At 47.4% G+C, this 20,587-nt stretch overlaps 1 protein-coding gene across 1 annotated transcript in view; it reads left to right on the forward strand.

Moving 5' to 3' along the window:
• The window catches only part of SLC7A1 (solute carrier family 7 member 1), a 64,095-nt gene extending 49,675 nt beyond the window's left edge, over positions 1-14,420 (forward strand). The window contains exons 6-13 of the mRNA XM_054577116.1: positions 389-510; positions 1,049-1,271; positions 1,983-2,122; positions 4,970-5,072; positions 6,745-6,962; positions 7,220-7,386; positions 8,077-8,185; positions 9,756-14,420. Coding sequence (XP_054433091.1) covers positions 389-510; positions 1,049-1,271; positions 1,983-2,122; positions 4,970-5,072; positions 6,745-6,962; positions 7,220-7,386; positions 8,077-8,185; positions 9,756-9,859 — 1,186 coding nt within the window. The 3' untranslated portion in view covers positions 9,860-14,420. The remainder of the gene's footprint in view (positions 1-388; positions 511-1,048; positions 1,272-1,982; positions 2,123-4,969; positions 5,073-6,744; positions 6,963-7,219; positions 7,387-8,076; positions 8,186-9,755) is intronic.
• Positions 14,421-20,587: the final 6,167 nt, after the last annotated feature.

A 20,587-nucleotide genomic window follows, 5' to 3' on the forward strand; every position in this document is an offset into this window, starting at 1 on the left:
GAGACTTTTTGCATTTTGTTTCTAGCTCTGGGGCCCTGAACTGCCTGGCTTCATTTCTCTCTAGGGTTCTGGGGGAGAGGATGAGTTGTTGGATTTTCCTCTCTTTCCTGCTGGACACCCTATCACAATTCCTATATAACAAACACCCCCATTCCAAGTCAATGTTTAAAAGATACGCCTGGAATGGGCTTACTATACACCACTGTGGCTTTCTCTGGGCCATGCAAATCAAGGGGCCTGTTGCCCACAGAGTTGGGATGTGGTGGCTGGTGACAGCTGTCAGGGATCATGAACTGAGGGGTTGGAGCAATAGGCATAAGTCAGGTGGTGACTGTTTGGATCCATGAAACTGGTGTTGTGATCTTTGCTATGGCTCTTTTTTTTCTAGCAACACAAAGGCAGGGAAACCCGGTGTCGGTGGCTTCATGCCCTTCGGGTTCTCCGGTGTCCTATCAGGAGCAGCTACCTGCTTCTACGCCTTTGTGGGCTTCGACTGCATTGCCACCACAGGTATGCCTACCCACTTCTGGTCCCCCAGAGGTGCTTCCTGCTAATCTTCCCTGCCCTTATCACTTCCCTGAGGTGCAGTTCCTGACAGGAAACTGCATCAGGAGTGTGACTAACTGACCTGCCAGAATGAGTGGGATAGTGACAGCCGAGGCCATAGCCTGACTTCTTATCTGTGCATCATCCAGAGACATGAGGCCATTAAAAATACTGTCATCCTGGCAAATTGAATAGTCTAGGCTCCATCACACCTCCCAAATCTCCCAGCCAAAGGAAACAAGTCTTTTCCTTGGAGGAACCATGGCATAACAGCCAAGAACACTATCTGGGGCCTAGAGGTCATCTGGACTGTGACCCCATGTTTCAAGGGTCACCTCATGTTTCCAGAACCGAAGAGACCCTGGTCCCCAAAGAGCCAAGTTCTATGGGAATCATTTGTGATGACACAGACTCCCTGGATGCTGAAAGGTCTAGGACCTTGTGGTTCGTGGGGTACCCCTCACCACCTCCCCGTCCTGGGCTGACTCCTGGCTGCTTCTAGGTGAAGAAGTCAAGAACCCTCAGAAGGCCATCCCTGTGGGCATCGTTGCCTCCCTCCTGATTTGTTTCATCGCCTACTTTGGGGTGTCGGCTGCCCTCACGCTCATGATGCCGTACTTGTGCCTGGATAAGGACAGCCCCCTGCCTGATGCCTTCAAGCATGTGGGATGGGAAGGCGCCAAGTACGCAGTGGCCGTCGGCTCCCTCTGTGCTCTGTCTACCAGGTGAGGATTCTCAGGTGTCACATGCGGAGGGCTATGTAAAGATGGACATGCAGATTTGCCGTTAAAATTACTTTTTTTCCCCTGGAAATGGAGCCCCAACCCTGCTTCTGTGGTTTCTCCCTTGTTGTTGCGATTATTCACCCAAGAATCAATTATGTTATTGATCTTCTTGAGGAAACCAAAGCTGTCATCTGTTCCCAATTTTGGCTCCTGAACACTGCATGGCCTCAGTTTAGCCGTCAAACAGAGGCATCCTTGAAAAAGAGAGTGAGTGCCTTTTAATGAGGGGCATTTTGCCCGTGCTGTTTCCTGCCAGCCTGTACAAACAGTAACTATATGGTAAATATTGATTTACTATAGATACATCTTCATGGATGTTGGGATTCTTTTATTTTCTGCTTGATTTATTTGGAAATAACTAAGAATAAATATAAAATTTCCCTTCCAGGAAAGTGATAACATAGGTTTGTACGGGTTTGTTAGGCCTCTCCCAATCTTACACTTACACATAATCAGAATAAGTGCTTTTTGGGGGGTTGGTTTATAGAATTCTGAGTCTTTAGCACGAGGCTCACAGCCTGGCTGGCACCAGTCCTTGGGGAGAGCCCAGGTCTCCTGCTCCCAGAGGTCAACGGGGCCTGGTTGGATCCTGGTGCCTTGATCCCTGGTAAGCTCATCTTATTGATACTTTTGCCTTTTCCTTCCATCTAGCCTTTTGGGTTCCATGTTTCCCATGCCGCGAGTTATCTATGCCATGGCTGAAGATGGACTGCTATTTAAATTTTTGGCCAAAATCAACGATAGGACAAAAACACCAATAATTGCTACGTTAGCCTCAGGTGCCATTGCTGGTAAGACCTGGAACTAATTTTACACGCAAACATTTCAACAGTTGAGTTATTATTATTCCCTAGGGAAATATCTTGAATTGCACTGTGGCCCGTGAGAAGTTTTAACTGGTCTTTTTAACATTTGGATTTTACCCTTAGGAACTGGTTTACTGCAAGGTAACTGACCTTTCGACGAAAGGCAGAGGCTAGTGCTACAGAGATGTGAATGGAAGTCCCAAATAATTAGAATTCTGTTATTATTGTACTCTCATTGGCCAGAGCTTAGGTCCATGGTCTCTCAAAGCCATTGGTCTTCTCTTTTCCTGAGTGTCCCTGAGTAGACTTCAGTGAGATGACATCTCCATGCATTTACAAGCCAAGTGAGACTTTGTGTTAATACTGTAAATTTAGTGTCCTTGTATCTTAGCTGGTGAATTCTCTGGGAAATGAGAGTCCCTTATGAAAAGTGTTGTATAAAATGTACTACCTCTTCCCCAGGAGATATTGAAAGTGCTGCTGCTGAAGCTATTTGCCTAAGTAATGGCAGGCCCAGAGGAGATTTATCTTACCAAATATGAGGTTCCTCACCAAGATGATGATTTTGACAGATAGCATCCATGGACTGAAGAGTGCTTTGAGTCTATGTAAACAGTCCCCAACCTTTTTGGCACCAGGGACTGGTTTTGTGGAAGACAGTTTTTCCACAGACTGGGAAGGGTGGGGATGGCTTCATAGCCTGCCACCAGATGCAGCTTAATTGTCACTTGCCAATCACTGATAGAGTTTTGATATGCGTTTGAAAGCAATTGATTTATTAGGGTCTCTGTGCAGCCACACCTCTCTGCTAATGATGATCTGTATTTGCAGCTGCTCCCCAGCACTAGCATCACCGCCTCAGCTCCACCTCAGATCATCAGGCATTAGAGTCTCATAAGGAGCGCGCAACCTAGATTCCTCGCGTGTGCAGTTCGCAGTAGGGTTCGCGCTCCTGTGAGAATCTAATGCTGCAGCTGATGTGACAGGAGGCAGAGCTCAGGCAGTAATGTGAATGATGGGGAGTGGCCATAAATACAGGTGAAGTTTTACTCGGCCTGCTGTTTGCCTCCTGCTGTGCAGCCCCATTCTTAACAGGGGTTGGGGACCCCTGGTCTGTGTGATATTCCAGGGGCCTTGGATTAAGGAGGAGGGGCAGAAACTTATTCACACATGCACTGCATACTGTCTGTTGTCTATGTTTCCTCCAGAGGCAGTGTGATCCCATTGGGTAGATGTGGAAGTGGAGGCACAGAGAGGTGAAGGCAGGAAGCACACCCATAGTGTAGAGCTGGGTCTTGTTTTGTTCCTAGTTTGTTTTTATGCCAAAGAGGCTCTTTACAGGATATGAGTAGAGCAGCAGTGTATTTCGTAAATTAGGACACATAACACCAGTCACAGTTTGTATCACACGGATTTATCAAATGGCCATTGGTAAGGCATTTGACTATCTTAAATGAATGAGTTATTAGTAGTATTTATGCCCTTGGCAAAGTGTGCTTCATTTTGTAGATTAATATTACATAATGAAAGAAGCCTAGTTTTTTATTATTTACCAAACTTTTCCTGTAATTCTACATTCTTGAGAGTGATGGCAGTGGTCACTGTATGTGAGAATATGACCGTATATTTAAGGGATTAAGGCATTGGAAACTGAAGATTTTTTTAAGTATTTACATGTCATTTGATCATATTAAAGACTGGCCTTAATTTCCTTTCTGTGCTGATGAGAGGAGATGAAACTATAATCATTAAAGTGACTACAAAGTACATTCACCAAACCAAGGATTTGCTCCTTCTTTTTATTTGGTGTGGGAGTGTAAAAAAAGTATTAGGTTTTCTGAAATCACCTCACATTGAAGAAATTTGTCTGGAGTTTTTCTGTGAGGAGGAATGCAGGCGTTTGTACATGTGTAGCTAGGCACTGCTCTAATTATCCAGAAGGTTTATCTGCTCTTAAATCCTATTATTTATTCACAATTTACATTTGTTTTAGCTGCAACAGGGGCGGATTTACAGGAGCTTGAGAAGTATTGGTGGAAAAGCACTAGTTTTGTGTTTATACTTTAGCTTGTCTCAATTGTGAATGATCTGAAAATACCCCAAAATAGACCTAGCAAAGTTATGGTTTGAATGGGAAGCAACCTGTGTACTCACCTAAATACATATACACACTCTCAAAAAGTACAAAGGATTTTAAAATAACCATGCATGTGTTACTTTTTTTTTTTTTTTAAGTGTGGTCATGGTGAACAACTGCGATTATTTGAAAGTAATGCTGACTTCCATGCTCAGCTGTCTGGGTCAAAAGCCTCATCCACCCTCATCCACCTCCTCATCACTGTTGCTGCTGACCGATTCATATATTTTGGATGATGTGCTAGATACTGTTCTTATCTCTTTAGTGGTAAATACCATGCTCTCAGTGAGTGCCAGGTGGATGACAGGTGGATGGATGGATGGATAGATGTACATGATTTGTCTCTGAGCCAGTATAATGGAGAGGAAGAAACACTGGACTCAGAGTCACAAGCACCTAGTTCAAATTCTCCCTACTAGCTATGTGACCTTAGGTGACTTTTCCAACCTATCTGAACTTCAGTTTCTCTGTCTGTAGTGTTGGGATAGGTTGCAAAGTTACCATCTTTTGAGGACTATATATGATTTAATCCTGACTTTTCTTCATTTAAGCATCTTTCTATGGAAAGGGTTGGGTGTGTGGGGGGTAAGAAAAAAACAACATCTTTTAAAAGCTCTGGATCACAGGTGGGTGGTGGTTCTGGGTGTCAGTATGTGTAGAGGACCATCCATGGATCCTGATGCTTTTCTCCCCAGCTGTGATGGCCTTTCTCTTTGACCTGAAGGACTTGGTGGACCTCATGTCCATTGGCACTCTCCTGGCTTACTCTTTGGTGGCTGCCTGTGTGTTGGTCTTACGGTACGTATGGCTTTTCTGGGCCCATGACAGAAATGCACGCGATTAATGCTAGCCTCGTAGCAGTTCAGATTAATGGTTTAGACAGTGTAAATTTTAGGTTGTTGGTAGCTCCTTTGGGAACTGGTCAGGAGAGGATGGGTTCTGGTGGTTGAGAACCTAGTTACAGAGAACATCCTTGCAAAGAGTCAGGGGTGGCCCCACCTCCCTCTATCTTGTGCCCTCATTTTTCTGGCTGGATGTTGGGAGAGTAAAGACAGGTTCTCAGCCCAACTGCTGAGCCTGGATCCTGGGATCAGATTTTTTGAAAACTTGGGTAATGTTTTCAGTGTGATCCAGGTTCTTGGGACAGAGGAGACTGGCCCTCGTAGAAACTGGGCGAATTCTATGCAACTTAGGTCACTGTAATGACTTTTGAACTCAGGTTGCTGTGATGCTTCACTGCACTGCTGCTGGAGGAAGCAGTCCTAGTATATAGTGTAGGAAGCAGTCCTAGTATATGGTGTAGGATGGCTAAGGCTGACATTCAGGAAGACTTCCCAGGTTCTAGCTGTTCTAGCCTTGAGTGCCCAGGCTAGCCCTGGGGTAGAGATAATTAAAGCAGCGCCAGGTTTAAGCTTGGTGTCTCAGGTACCTCCAAAGCATACCTTTGGGTGCCAATTTTATTTTGCTCTGGAAGGACAGCATTCTGCTTCCGAAGTCCAGAAATAGCTCGAGGTAGCATTTATCATGCTAACGTGTACTCGTGGAGACTCTTAGTGTTGGTCACCTGGCAAGGGCCTCTTTATTTCTTTTCAGGTATTTCCTACTTCTAATGCCACTGATCCCATTTTTAATGTGCTCAGCAGCTAATGTATATAACACCTGGATTAAGCCTTGGTAGTGACTGTGTAGAATTAGCTAAAACTAGTTTGCTAATGGACTGAATGGTGTTACATAAGTGAGTCAGTGAAAATATAGTGAATATCTTTATGCTTACTCTTAGACTATATGCAAAATAATTCATAAGGGATCCTATTTTTCAAGGATGGTGGAAAAGATTTGAGTTCTGTTCATTCTGAGTGAGAAGATAAGGAACCTCATTTAAAATGACTGCTCCATTTGCAGGTAGCTTGTGCCTTGGAAATCATGCCATAGGCTCGGTCTTTCACCCAGCTCTGTAGATTTATTTATACCAAGGCAGTTGGAGCTTTAAAATAAATTGATCCAATTAAGTCTCACAAACAGATTATCTCAAAGCCATCAGCCTGCAGACACATTTCTCCAGTTCTCTGCACCAAATAGGATCTTAATGTTATTGCTTTCTATTTCTGTCTGTGCATTTAGCTTCCTGCAGCCTAGCTTTGCTGGAAGTGGCCTAATATCTGAAGCTCCGAAGGGCCAGTGTTACTCTCAGAGCCAGAGAAACCATCTCAGGACATTTCTGTGGGCTGGTTTATGGCAGAGGTCAAGTTGTCTCAAAACAGAGACACCAAGGAAGGTGTTGCCAGGAGCAGGAGCAGAAGGCGAGGACCCAGTTCTCCTCCTGTGTTTACACTTTACCAGAGAAGGCATCATTCTGACCGTCTTTTCATATGATGCCTTATATCCTGGGCAAAGTACCTGTGAAGGCTTACTAAGAACTTGAATTATTGTGCATCCTTTTGCATGTCATGATGGTCACGTTTGTGTGCAGGTATCAACCAGAGCAACCTAACATGGTATACCAGATGGCCAGAACTGCCGAGGAGCTGGACCAAGTAGACCAGAATGAATTGGTGAGCACCAGCGATTCCCAAACAGGCTTTTTACCAGAAGCAGAAAGATTTTCTTTGAAAAATATACTTTCACCAAAAAACATGGAGCCCTCCAAATTCTCTGGGCTAATTGTGAACATTTCAACCAGCCTCATAGGTAAGAGCCTCCCCTTCCCTGTAATTTTTGTGGGGTCCTGTTTATTGGTACTTCATGGTTTCTTGTTGATGGGTATGGGTGTGGGTGTCTTCCTGCTGGATTGTGCTGTCAGTTATTCTGTCCTTATTGTAGGCAATGCCTACAGATATAGAGCCTCCCTCTCCACAGGTTTTGGGGAGAGCCATTTCTCAAGTATCTGTGGGAACTTGAGAAATGGCTGAGACATATCTCTCCCATTCTCTCTCTGTGTCTCTCAGCTATTCTTATCATCATCTTCTGCATCATTGCTGTGCTTGGAAAGAATGCTCTGACAAACAAGAAGTGGTGGGCAGTCTTTATACTCGTTGGTTCTGCCATCCTCTGCTTAGTGGTCACGGTCATCATCTGGAGACAGCCTGAGAGCAAGACCAAGCTCTCATTTAAGGTGAGCGACTCTGCCCGATAGGCCTGCAGGGGACCGCCTAGTGGGACAGACCCTGCATGGGCTCCCCTAAGCCTGAGTGTCTGGCAGGGAATGCTTGCTGGTTGGCCTCAGGAGAATAGGGGCCCATGGAGACACGGACAATACTTGCCGAGGACCTGAGTGTGGAGGAAGACACCCCTCCCTGCCCCTGGCTCCCAGGTGGCGTAGCGCACCTCATCCCCAGGGGCTTCTCACAAGTGTTGTCCGAGTGGATCACATATCATCACCAAGGCTTGGAGGTGACTAAGGCTTCTGTGCTTTTAGATTATACAAATAAGAAAGTAGTTCAGTCTTAGAGGTAAAGTGGAATTCTCCTTCTAGCCTCCCCTTTAGTGGAAAAACAGCATGAGCGGAAAATAGGAATAGAGCTTACTTTGGCAATTAGTTGCTCAAACCCAAGTTCCCACCTGTTAGAATTTGCCCACATATGGGTGTATTTGTGTTGGAGGGGGTTGGCAGCACAGGAGTGGGGTTGTCACTCATTTCCTCTTCCCCATATAAATATGGCAGTCCATACAAATCTCAGCGATCCACATGAATGTCAGGTACTACATGATGTTTTCTAGGTAGTTTTACTAAATGATTCAAATAGGCACCAGCTCTGTGTTCTTCACTCTGTCAGAACTGACACATCCGCCTTGTGTTTTGCAGGTGCCCTTACTGCCAGTCCTTCCTGTCCTGAGCATCTTTGTGAACATCTATCTCATGATGCAACTGGACCAAGGCACGTGGGTCCGGTTTGCAGTATGGATGCTGATAGGTAGGTCAGTTCATTGGTTCCACCGTGACCAACATGTCCCATACTCCAGTGTCTCCTGAGGCTTTCCACCCCTGCTGCCTACTCATGTCCCTGCTCCTTGGCTGGATGGCTAATGTCATCGAGCCTCCCTCAGTTCAGATTTCAAAACACAGTGGAAACATAGGTAGTCAGCAGTTTTTCCTCAAACAACAAGGAGTTCCTGGTAGGTTGTGGGTCCTTTCCCCATTTCAGGTACTCTGTGTTTTAGTAGCCTCTTGCCTGACCTAGTTATGTCTAGTTACTGAGAAAAAGCTTGAGGTTAATCAGAACAAATCTATGGGTCTGCCATCGATAAAGCATCAATCCAGCTCCCCCCCAGTAGGAAAGCTGGGCCCTTACCTTTCCACATGGGCTGTAGGCACGGGCGGGCCTTCAGAGGCTTGGGTGTCACCATGTGGATGATGATCCTGTTCTGGGCCTGACCATGGCCTAGTCTCTCTCTGGGCCTCTAACTCTGGGGGACTGCAGGAAATTGATTCAGTTTTCTTCCTTAATGTCTAGGCTGAGTGCTGAGGCAGGGGGACTGGCTTTGACCTATGTCCTTCAGTATCCATGAGAAGAGCAGTAATCTCTGGACCATGGTTCTGCCAAACCTTTCAGTCCTGGATTGCCACACTTTGGGGTAGACGGCTATAGCTGCACCATCTCTAAGGGGTATTTTGCTACCGCATTCTCTGCAGATCCCTCACTTGCCTTGAAGTCTGTGAGGCTGGACAGGCCACTCCTGTAGAGCCTTTTTGTGAGAGACCTGGCTCAGTCTGCATTTAGCCCACTGTGCCCACTCCTTGAGACTACAGGGCTAGGTGCTCACTTCCTGCCAGAGGTACAGGGTGCCTGCTTCTGAGCATCCCTGGTATAAGCTTCTGGCTTCCGGGCATTAGCTGCTTTTTTTACTTTCCGTAGCTGAGTCCTTCCTTTAGGGCCTGCTCTCCTTAATGTTACCAGCATAAGGGTGGCCATGGGGGCCACATGGATTACAGTCACAGGATGGGTCTGGACCCAACCACAGACCTTTGGCATGCCCAGCACTGGATTGGACTGGATTCCTATGATACATACATTCCCAGGTGACCTGAATGCTTCCTGCACTGTGGCAGTCACACAAAGGAAACAGGCAGCCAGGACTGTGGAGACAGCACAGAAACCCAGGGCAACCCAGTGGCCGCTGGAATCCCACCATGGCAGGGAACAGCACAGCTGTGCAGCTTCTGCAGTGTCTTTCCTGGCTCCTTCCAGCAGCCACACGCCCCCCAGCCAGCTGGTCAGTGGATGAAGCTGAGGGACTAATGCCCCTTTCAGGGACCTCCCACTGAGCTGTTCCCTCTGCTGGGGAGCTTTCCTGCAGTGAGGCTTTCCAGTTGGGCACCTCTGCTGGCCCTGTTTGAAGAGTCCTGTTGTTTCTCCAAGTGTAGAAAGGCTAGGTGCAGGCAGTGTGGCAAGGTTTACTCTGCCCGGGGCTGCTCTGCCTGATTCCCTAGAACCCTAACTCCAACCCCAACACTGCTCATTGTGCTCTGCCCTTGGCCTGCAGGTTTTGCCATCTACTTCGGCTATGGACTGTGGCACAGTGAGGAAGCATCCCTAGCCACTGGCCAAGCAAGGACTCCTGATGGCAATTTGGACCACTGCAAGTGACACACAGCCCTGTCCCCCAGAGGTGGCAGCAGCCCTGAGGGATGCTCACAGGGGACCCAGAAGCACCTCACTGTCTCCACCAGTGCAACAGGACCCACCGACAACCACCAGGCCCCCAAGCAGTGGAAGGTTCACTACCGAGACTGCAGCCTCAGTCCGCAGCACATGGGGCCTGCCCAGTCTTGCTCTATGGCAGGCTCAGCCAGCCCTGGTCACCTCTGACAGCTCCCTGGCCAGGGCCACTTGGCTGTGGCTGGCCACTACGCCTCAACTTCCCTCTTCACAAAGAAAACGGCTCCTCTCTTGCTGTGCTGCCATGGCCCCAGGCAGAATGGAGGTCACCAGGGCTCTGTTGCCAGGCACCGTTCTGGAGTTGGACATGTACCTACTCCAGATTCACAGTGGCCATCTCCCTGCTCAGCCCCAGACAGCCGGCCATAAATGCAAGATGCGTACCACAAAATAGTACATCCCCACAGGATCACCCCAGAGCCAAAGGCTAGATGTTTACTCAAACAGGAAAAACAAGACTAGTTTCCTTCTCCTGTCCCTGCTCTCCAAGTAGCTTCCACAAGGGGCCTTAGGACTGTAACCCCTTCTCCACTTCCCCTTCATTCTGCTCTGCCGCCTTGACAGACCCCCGCCCACTCCACTGCAGGAGGGCCACTGTGGGAATGAGGCTTGGGCTCCGTCTCCATTCCAGGGCACCTCCTTCAACCACATTCCCTCCGGCCAGGCCTGTTCCTGCTGCTCTGGCATCTCTCATCACTGGCTGTGTGTCCTGAGTAACTGGAACATGACACTGTTTGTGTATGATCAGCCTCAAATTAGCAGAGCTCAAAACACCTTTTCTGTGGGTCTCTGCCATTCACTAAATCCTGCCCTCTGATGCTTTTGGGTCAATGTCTGGGGTCTTGTAAGGTTCCCAGGACAGGTATCTGTTCTGAGGTGATGGTGACCAGTTGTCCCAGCCACTTGTGACTCCTACCATGATCTGTTTGACCCCTCTCTTAAGTGTGATCAAATTGACTCCTCCTGTTAGTTTCTGTGAATCACTCCAACAAATATGTTGGTGCTTTATGTTAACTTGGAAAATGGCCAAATAATTACTCTGTGCCATTGGCATGTTGTTCAGAGTGTGAGACCCACACATGGGACATTTGAGGTTGTATTGCTGTTCCTCTCGTATGTATCCAAACGTACCGGTTTGTATACAAGTTTGTAACTCTGCCTGACGCCATGTACCCATAAGTCTCTCTACATAGCACACTCCATGCCCTGCCCCAAAACCCCTGTGGTGCTCTCAGATGGAAGCCAGAGGGAACAGTAACGCTAGTCGAGTCCTCCTCCAGTCAGAGTATGATTCAGGAGACAGAAGGTTCCATGCTGATGGAAGCTGAGGGAGACGGGGCATTTTGGACACCACAGACTTTCAAGCTTAATTTCCCATTTCTTACCTGCTCCCACCCCTGCCCCTCAGCTTTTGCACAAATCTGGTAGAAAGACGCCTGGTAAATTGACAGCGCCTGTCTTTACTCTGCCCCTGAAGGTTCCTGGAGGAAAATTTAAGAATTTGTAAAATAGCCAAATGGCTGGGTCCACCAGTGGAGGGCAGGCAGCAGGCAGCCTAAGGCTGAGCCATTGTTCAGACCACAGATGGAGGATCCCAAGAGTTCGAAGCTTGGTTTTCCAAAGAAAGATATTTCAATATATGTAGGTCAGTGCTGTAAACTATTTTGATAAGTATTAACTTATTTTGCTTGGGTTTGGGTTGTCTGCTGTCTTTGGGGCCTGTTAGCTGTTTGCTCAATTTGTCTGGTATTTTTCCACATAAGCAAAAAACTGGAGGGAGACTAAGAGAATTTTTTTTTTTTTTACCTTAATTTCCCTTCTGGCTGAAATTTCTGTCCAATACAGTGCCCAAAAGACTGACTATAGCTGACCTTTTCACTAACAAAGTCCAGTCTTCCCCATACCGAAAAAGGTGCGTTTCCCCTGCACTGTCTCATGAATGAGACCCTCCCAACACGCACCTCCCCTGCTTCCTCAGCCCAGAGCCAGAGGTGCTCACAGAAGGCGTGCAGCTTAGTCTAAGGAAAAGCCCCTGCGCCCTCCCATCAGAGCAAGGGCTCCTGAGGGTGACTCGGACACAGTGCACATGTCCCTGTGCTCCTGTTTAGGGCAGTTTGTCCTCTGTGTATGAGGGCCATGCTGTAGGGAGGGTGTGGGGGTTCACCTCTCAATGCACATACACTTCTTATCACACCCCTCATTACTGTCCCTGAAATACACACACACAAGCAAAAAGAAAACCCACCAAAAGTGCCCCTACCCCCCACCAAACAAGAACAGGATTGTCATTTTCATGGCTAAGCCAGTACTTTCCTACATAGTCAGAAATTACACACATCTAGAGATACAGCCTTTGGGGATATTGTGTCTACTCATCTTTGCCCCAGCCCCAAATGCTCAGGATGGACAGACCCATTGTGATGAGTAAACGCCCCTCCCTTCCTGTCCAAAATCCTGCTGACATGATTTTATGACTTCACTCCCCAAAACAGCATTGGAGCCCCAGGACCTCAAAGAGGGAGAATGAAGGAGGTTTCCAAGGAAATAGCCAGGCCCCTAGGGACCTTCTAAGAGGGGGACCCTTGGCCAGTGCATGTGCCCTGCCCCACCCCACCTCACCTGCTCACACCCTCTCAGCCGGATTTTGGGCTGAATTTGTTTTTCCAGACCAAGAGGGAGTAGTGATACAGCCATCTTTTCCAAGCTGTTTGGGAAGGACTGCTGAATTTAGGCTGTAGTCAGAACTCACATCTCCCTGACCTTTGGTTTTGTTCCGTTGAGACCATCAGGCAATCAGCCACCTGGCCCCATGTGCTGATGGGTGGTTTGGACACCACAGTCTGCCTCCCAAGGCCCAACACACTCCTCTGTACCTGTGGCATGGCGTAGATTCACACCTGGGTGAGGCACCCGGCCCTGCTTGACCCTTGGCCACTGCATTTGTTGTGCTGCGTGCATGGGGATGGGAAGGTGGGTTCTGCCAGGTCTTCTCCCCTCCGCCCCCACCACTAAGCAGACATTCTGAATTGACTGGGTTTTGCTCTCCCAAATAGGATTGCCTAACATTGGAGACAGAATTATGAGATCAGGGTAGGAGGCTGGGTTCCTTGGGTGAGTGGACACACCTCACAGGGGCCCTACCCACATGGTAGGTGAGCTCACTAACATTCTGGGCACCTCTGCCTGGCTCTGTTCCAAAACCTGTCTTTTCTGATTTGCATGCCCTACTATTACACATCTAGTAAGAGCCATCATGGTGACAGGCCTCATGACTGGTGTGTTCCAGGATGGATGGAGAGGCATGTTTGTGGGCACATCCACACTGCTGGGCGTAGGTATGTCACACGTGTGTGTGGAACTGTTAGTGTCTGGTGGAACTAAATATATGTTACGTGTTATTGTTATGTGTAATTTAAAATATATCTATTTGCCATCATAATGAGTATTGTATGTAAGGCTTCTTGGGGAGAGTGAGATTGTGCATTTTGTCGGACTCTCTTGGACTTTTTTTTTAATGAAATCTTTATTGATCCAGTGGTGTAAGAAACTACACTCTTTATTCCATCATCGTCGTTATGACGCCTGATGGAGTTTTTAGGTTAAAGAAAAAAATGTCGACTAACTTTCATCTTCGTCACTGTAGTTGAGTCTTTGTGCCCGTTGCTTTGTTGAGGTTGTGCTCTCTTTCAATGGGACGAGGGCTGGCCAAGGGTCTCAGGGCACAGTTATCAAGGAGCGATCCTGGATCATTCTCTAGGTTTTGAGCTGCTGGCTGGAAGACCCGCGTGAGATGGACGACCTTGGCTGTAAAGTCCAGGGGATTTTCTCAGGGTGTGAGAGTGTCCAGCAGGCTCAGGAAGCAGGGCTCAGAAGATGCACTCGGACTTTGTTAATTTATTAACAAGGTATATATGATCTTGTGTTTCTTGATGACAGACTTTTTAATTTTGGGACTTATTTTCCCATTTGAGAAGTTATAATATATATATTTAAAATAAGTTTCCTGCTTAAGTTGTGCCTTTCAGCATTAGTGGGTGTGAGGAGCACCAAGGGGCATGACCCCTGTGAGGGTTGGTTTATTACCAAACCCGAAGATCTGTAGTTTCTCGGGTAAACCTTTTCTTCTACTGAACATGGAGCCATTGTTAAATGAATTGTGTTTTTTATTATGTAAATTGTAAAATATTTTTTGCTTGTCTGATGCTCTATTTTTCTAATAGTTTTCTTATAGTTTCTTACAATTGTGATACTAGATTTAGATTTTGACACTAACTACAAATCAAATTGGTATCTGCTGTTCCCCCTCGTTTTTATTTTATTTTAAGGAAGAGCATAGATGTTGTCCATCGCCTTTAAAAAATGTGAAACTCTGTATTCAATTTTGCTGACAACACTGTATGTCAGCAACTTCCTACCATACTTTATGTTGTACAACCAAACTATTCCGTGGTATATAATCTCATGCTTCCACAAATTCCAATAAATTCTTTCTGTGGCTTCAATGTACATGGTATTCATTTCAAAAATTCTCTTGGCTTGGTCCCTGGGAGTGGCAGTGCCCCACAGAGAGTACCAGATCCCACCCAGCTTCCTTAGAATCTTCCTGCCTCCCTGCAGGCAGGTGCTGTATTGCCTCTTCAGTCATTTGGAAACCCTTATTCCAACAGTTTAGCAGGAGAACCCACAACCAGGGAAGCCCTTGAGCCCTCCTTTAGGATCCTCTGCTGCTCTCTCCCACCTCTCATTTTCCAGACTTGGCTTGGGTTTGGGCCCCAGAAGTCTCATTTGCTGATGGACTTGGGTGGGGTGCAGTAAAACCCATCACACCAGAATATTCCTCTACGGCCACCATTCCATAGGGCGGATGGATGCCTGCTGGGCAGGGAAGATTGTAGCAGTTCTTAAATTTGATCTTTCTGTCCCCATTCCCCCTTGAGAAAGGAGTATTTTCTTGTAAGGAAGGTAAATTCAAATGGGCCTTAGTTCTCAGACACTGACACAGATAATGAGTGATTCCGTGATCAAGCAGGATCTGTTGCCTGAAAGATAAGGCCTAATCTGTGTCCTCTTAGCTGATAACAGTGCTGGAGGGGACACCCAGGATTAGAAGGTCAGAGAGCTGCTGCTGGATCTGGCGTCAGCGGCTTGTCATGGGGAATAGAATAATGACGACTAGGATTCTCACACGGTCACCAAACTGTAAACTAGACCACAGACCCTGAAGGTGTTTCCAGAAGTGTCCTCAACACGTCCCCAGGGTGTGCAGTGTCTGGGGACACGAGGAGGCTGGGGTCCATTGCGTCCCTCAGCCGGCTCCACCAGGGCAACTACTCGGTTAGAGGTGGCCAGTGAGCCCTGGCATTGGCCTTCAAAACTGGACGGCGTCACAAGTGTGTTCCAGAGAGCCCAGGACCACGATGGGGCAGAGGGTGCGCACATTCGCCAAGTACCAGCCTGGGCTGAGCGGGGGCGGGGGGCGGAGCCTGTTTGCGGAGCCTGTTTGCGGAGCCTGTTTGCGGAGCCTGTTTCCGGAGCGCCACACTGCTACCTGGTGGCCAGCAGGCAGCCGCCGAGTCACTCCGCAGATTTTCAGCCCTCTCTCAGGAAAGACACCCTGAGCCCTAGAAGCCATCCAGTCTGCTGACCTGAAGGGGAGTCACTTGGAGCACCTTCTCCCTGCACGGTTAGGTCATGATACACTTCTGGTAAATCCAGGGCTGCACCATCAGCTTGGCATTCGCAGTAACGAGAAATCCCATGTAGGCTCTTCACGAGGTGACAGAGGGGAACTGTGGCCACTTTGCAAACCCTCCGTTCCAGCCCAGCTTGGCTCATCCCCAGAGCTGGGCAGGGCTGGAAGACCTGCTGGGGGTAACATTCATTGCCAGCCCCTATTCAAAGATAACAGTTTCGTTAGAGCTTATCAAGCTTGTCCACCAACTTATCAACACAGTCATTGAAAAAATGCACTGTTAGAAAAGGATTGTGGACCAAAACAGGCAGTTCCTTGGCTAATGAGGGGAGCCCTTTAGTTTGCAGCTCAGTGTGCTCAGCACCTCATCCCAGGGGAATCTGGCTCATTTGGGGAAGGGAGAAGCTGCACAGGTTTACACTTTTCCATGGATGATTTAAAATTTTACTCCTGCCCTGATCTGTGTAGCTCAGTTGGTTGGGCATTGCTCCGAGAAGCAAGAAATGAAAGACAGCCAGTTGATTCCCAGGCAGAACATATGCGTGGGATGCAGGTTGAGTTCTGGGGGGTGGGAGGGAGCATCCAAGAGACAACCAATTTATGTTTCTCTCTCACATCGATGTTTCTCTCCCTCTCTTATTCCCTCCCTTACCCTCTCTCTAAAAATAAATATATAATTAAAAATTGTTTTACTTCTTAAAACAATGCAGTTACTTGTTGAGTGCCTACTCAGGTACCAGCTGTGTACAGACACGGGAAACGGGATGCGAGATGCCCTTTCTGCATGAATCTGGGTTCAGGGAAGATGGAAGCCTCCACACACAGAGTAGCAGCTGTGCCCAGCGGCCTGCTGGTAGTCTGTGCAGTGGGTGCCCTGGCATGCTGCACCCACGCAGGGTCCTCAGTCACATGTGGCAGGGTGACCCCAGCTTATAGCTGCATAGCATCCCATTCCCCACACGGCACCTGTGCTGGAAAAGCCTTGCAGACTTGGTGAGCTGGGCCAGTTAGCCCTGGGGTGGATGTAGGGGGGAGAGGGAAGAAGAGAGCTGGGTTGGCAGATATGCCAGGGGGTTTGTTTTTTGTTTTGTTGTGGTTCAAAATATACTAAGGAACAAAATAGAAACAGAAGCACAGATACATGGAAGAGACTGACAGCTGTCAGAGGGAAAGCACAGAGGAGCTGGATGAAAGGAGGTAAGAGATTATCCAAAAAATATATACCATATTTTGCCATGTATAACGCACACTTTTTTGCCCAAATTTTTGAGGGAAAAATATACATGGGTAGTGCTAACTCTGTATCTATACAAATGTATTTAATTCTTTTATTTATGCTTATATGTTAAAAGTGTAACTCTAGAAAGTAGTAACAATATCCATATGCAAAATAATACCTTGAATATGATAATAGGTTTTGTTTTTAAATATAAATAAAAGTGAATTAGAAAATTGAAATATATTTTTTCATGAAAGTTTGGCCCAAAAACATGGGTGTGTGTTATGCATGGGAGTGCATTGTACATGGCAAAATACAGTATATGGTCTGTCCAGAAAAAGTCCAGCCATTGTTAATATAACGAGAATGGTTTGCAACACATTGATGTAACCTGGAGGCCAAGGGGACTGGACTGGACTGTGTATGCAAGAACAATGATGACTTCACTGTACTAGTCAGCGGGGGAGGTAAACACTGTTGAGTGAGCAAGTGTACTGTGTGACCGTCACATTCAAAATGACTGAGTGAGTAGAGCTACAAATCTGCATCCAATTTTGCATTAAGCTTGAACATTCTTCCTTGGAAACTATTTGGATGATTCCAAAGACTTCAGCAATGGGCAACTGGTGATTGACAGCTTCATCATGACAATGCATCCACTCATGCATCATATCTCTTGCAGTCTTTTGGCGAAACGTCCAATCACCCAGGTGACTCAGCCCCCCTACAGCCCACATTTGTGTCCTGTGATTTCTGGCATTTCCCAAAACTGAAATCACCTTTGAAAGGGAAGAGATTTCAGACCATCGATGAGATTCAGGAAAATACAATGGGGCAGCTGATGGTGACTGGGAGAATTGTGTGAGGTTCCAAGGTACCTACTTTGAAGTGGATGGAGGCATCATTGTCCCATGTACAATGTTTCTTGTATTTTGTATCTTCTTCAATAAACATCTCTATTTTTCATAATGTGTGGATAGATACTTTCTGGACAGACCTCCATAACACACAGACACAGACAACAGTGTGGTGATAGCCAGAGGAGAAAAAGGGTGGGGGTAGGTGAAAGGCAACAGAGATGGGCGGAATGGGAACAGAAAGAGACTTTACTTGGGGTGATGGGTGCATGGTGCAGTGTGCAGATGATGTTTTATTGAGTTGTACACTTGAAACTTGAATGGTGTAAACCAATGTAACCCCAATGAATTCAACTTTTAAAAAAGAGTTTTAAGAGAAGCAAACTTAAAAGTGATTTAATTCCCCTTGTCTTAACAACCAGGACAGCATACCAGCCTTTGGGGGTGTTTTTTGTTGTTGTTGTTGTTGTTGTTGTTTTGGGGGTTTTTTGTATGTATTTAAGCATTTGACCCAAACTCTCTAGTGGACAGAACCCTGATTCTTGCTAATTGGGTACAGTCCCAGAGATCTGGCTTGATGCCTATACTTGGAGGCAGCACCAGCTGTGCAAACTGGTAAGAAGTACAGGCACATCTCATTTTCCATGTGCTTTGATTTACTGTGCCTCACAGATGTTGCATTTTTTTACAAATTGAAGGCAAAACCCTCCACCAGTTAAAAGACCACAACTTGCTTTACTGCGATATTTGCTTAATTGTGGTCTGGAAATGAACCTGCAATATCTCTTAGGTATGCCTGTACCCATTTCTGGGCTTCTACCAGAGTGAGCATCACTCCTTCCTGCTGAGATGACCCAAGTCCCGCATGCAGGGAGAGTGGGCTGAGCTAGGTTCCTTTGCAGCGATGGTTCACAGAGGAGGTGATGGAGTTGTTGACTTTGGAAGTCCCTCTGCCTGCTGCAAACTGTCTGTGGGAGCAGACAGCTCTCTGCAGAGAGGAAGAAGCAGCTCTCATGTTGCTTCTTACACATGCCAGTGACTGTGTCTCCCATCTGCTCCTCTGTTCAGTGAAGGCGAGAACTCACGTGTGGGGGAAAGGAAATGGAAGACGGTTATTATAGAAGTGGAGGGCACAAGACACCCCAAAACACTAATAGGCTGGGACATGTTGGCAAGGGAATCATTAATAAATAGGTAGGCACCATCAGCAGAGATCCTGTGGTCCTCGCAGGTCTGGAAGTGACTTGAGGTGATTTGTTCAGCAGTTGTTCAGGAAAACAGACTTGCTGCAGTCTCCCTAAAGTCACTGCCACTCCTGTATGCCCCACAAAACCGCCCCAGGGAACTGGACAGCTAGGGATCTCCCTTGTGACCCTAAGCAGGGGTAGGCTGACCAAACTGGCTGCAACACAACCTGAAGCCAGGAGGGAGAGAGCAAGTGCTTTCACGTTGAGCAGGTGTGCTGGCTGCACGTGGAGTGTTGTAGGAAGAGCCTCAGAGCTGTTCAAGGTCCTGTGTTGTCCTGTTGGCATGAGAAAACCTTCCAGGTTGTCCGTGCATGGTAAGGAACTGCTGTGACCGAGGCAACCACACCAGGGCACCCCCCTTGCCTCTCGTGAGAGAGCTCTGTGGCCACCCAGGCAGGAACTGATGGGACTTAGGACAGATCGAGCTTTCACTGGGGGTAGAAACGGACCTCCATCTAGGTCTGAATTTGAACTTGATGGTGAAAGGATTGTTCTCAATCTCTTGTGTCCTTTTCCCATGGACTCCAGCCCACCCAGCCTACTGAAGACAGCCGCGCAGAGCAGAGTCACTGAGCTCCCCAAAGTTAGGGCTGGGCTGCTGAGGATCCTGGGCTGCAAATATAGGTGTGGAGACTTCAGACCTGCTGAGTCAGGGCCAGGGGCCTGGACACTCGTGACTGACCCTGGCAAACAGAAAATAAACCCAGCCTGCCAAATGCTTCCCTGGCTTCCCTGCCTCAGCTCCCACCCTAAATTTCCTGAAGCCTGAGCCAGCCAGGCTATGTTACATGAAACGCATGTCACAGGAGCTCCTTCAAATTGATTTTAATATGTTTCAAACACAAATATGCAACACAGGAAGTGTAAGGGCCAGATAAGAAATGTGTGACCCCATTCAAACAATCACACTCAGTGTGCCAGCCGACCAGCCCTTCTCCCACTCTGACACCCAACCAGAATTCTGCCCCAGCTTTGGGGACTAGGGGTGGGGAAGAGCACCAACTCAGCTCTCAAATGGCAAGAAAAGGTTGGTGAGGTTTAGTGGGTTTGTCTGAGGCAGGCGGGGGGCTGCAGCATCTGTACGTAGAAACAGCTCCATCCTGGGAGGTGGACGACAGGACTTCCATGTTGAGAGAGGTCCAAGTCCTAACGACGTGGGGGTGGAGTGGCGAAAAGGGGCACAACAGCTGCCATGCCTCGTGTTCCAGGATAAGAGCCAGACAAGGTGGGTGTCCATGACGAAGGGATGAAGCCATGGCAATGTAGAAATAAGCACAAGTGCCCAAGGTGAGAGCTGGTCAGGGCAGAGTTCCAGTCCACCTGGCAAGGGATTACTTAGTGCCACAATCACTGCACCTTTGACCGCACTAGGCTAACATTCTGTAGCACATCCTAACAGAACACTGGAATCTGTATTGCTGTGTAACTGCATTTAGAAGATGCTCGTATGGACACAGTTCCTAAGTTGGAGAGCTGAGCTACCACTGAACCTGTGTTTGCAGGTGGTGCCACTAAAAGAAGATGTAACTGTGTACTTTGTCAATGTGGCATGACCTACTTTAATGGAATGCCCAACTCAATATCATAGCATCATGCAGAGCACAAAATGCAAAGAGAGATGTTTCTTCAATGGCTACCTAC

This window comes from Pteronotus mesoamericanus, unplaced genomic scaffold (genome assembly GCF_021234165.1).
Source record: "Pteronotus mesoamericanus isolate MK-2021 breed Mesoamerican mustached bat unplaced genomic scaffold, CSHL_Meso_final contig_41, whole genome shotgun sequence".
NCBI classification, from domain to species: Eukaryota; Metazoa; Chordata; class Mammalia; order Chiroptera; family Mormoopidae; genus Pteronotus; species Pteronotus mesoamericanus.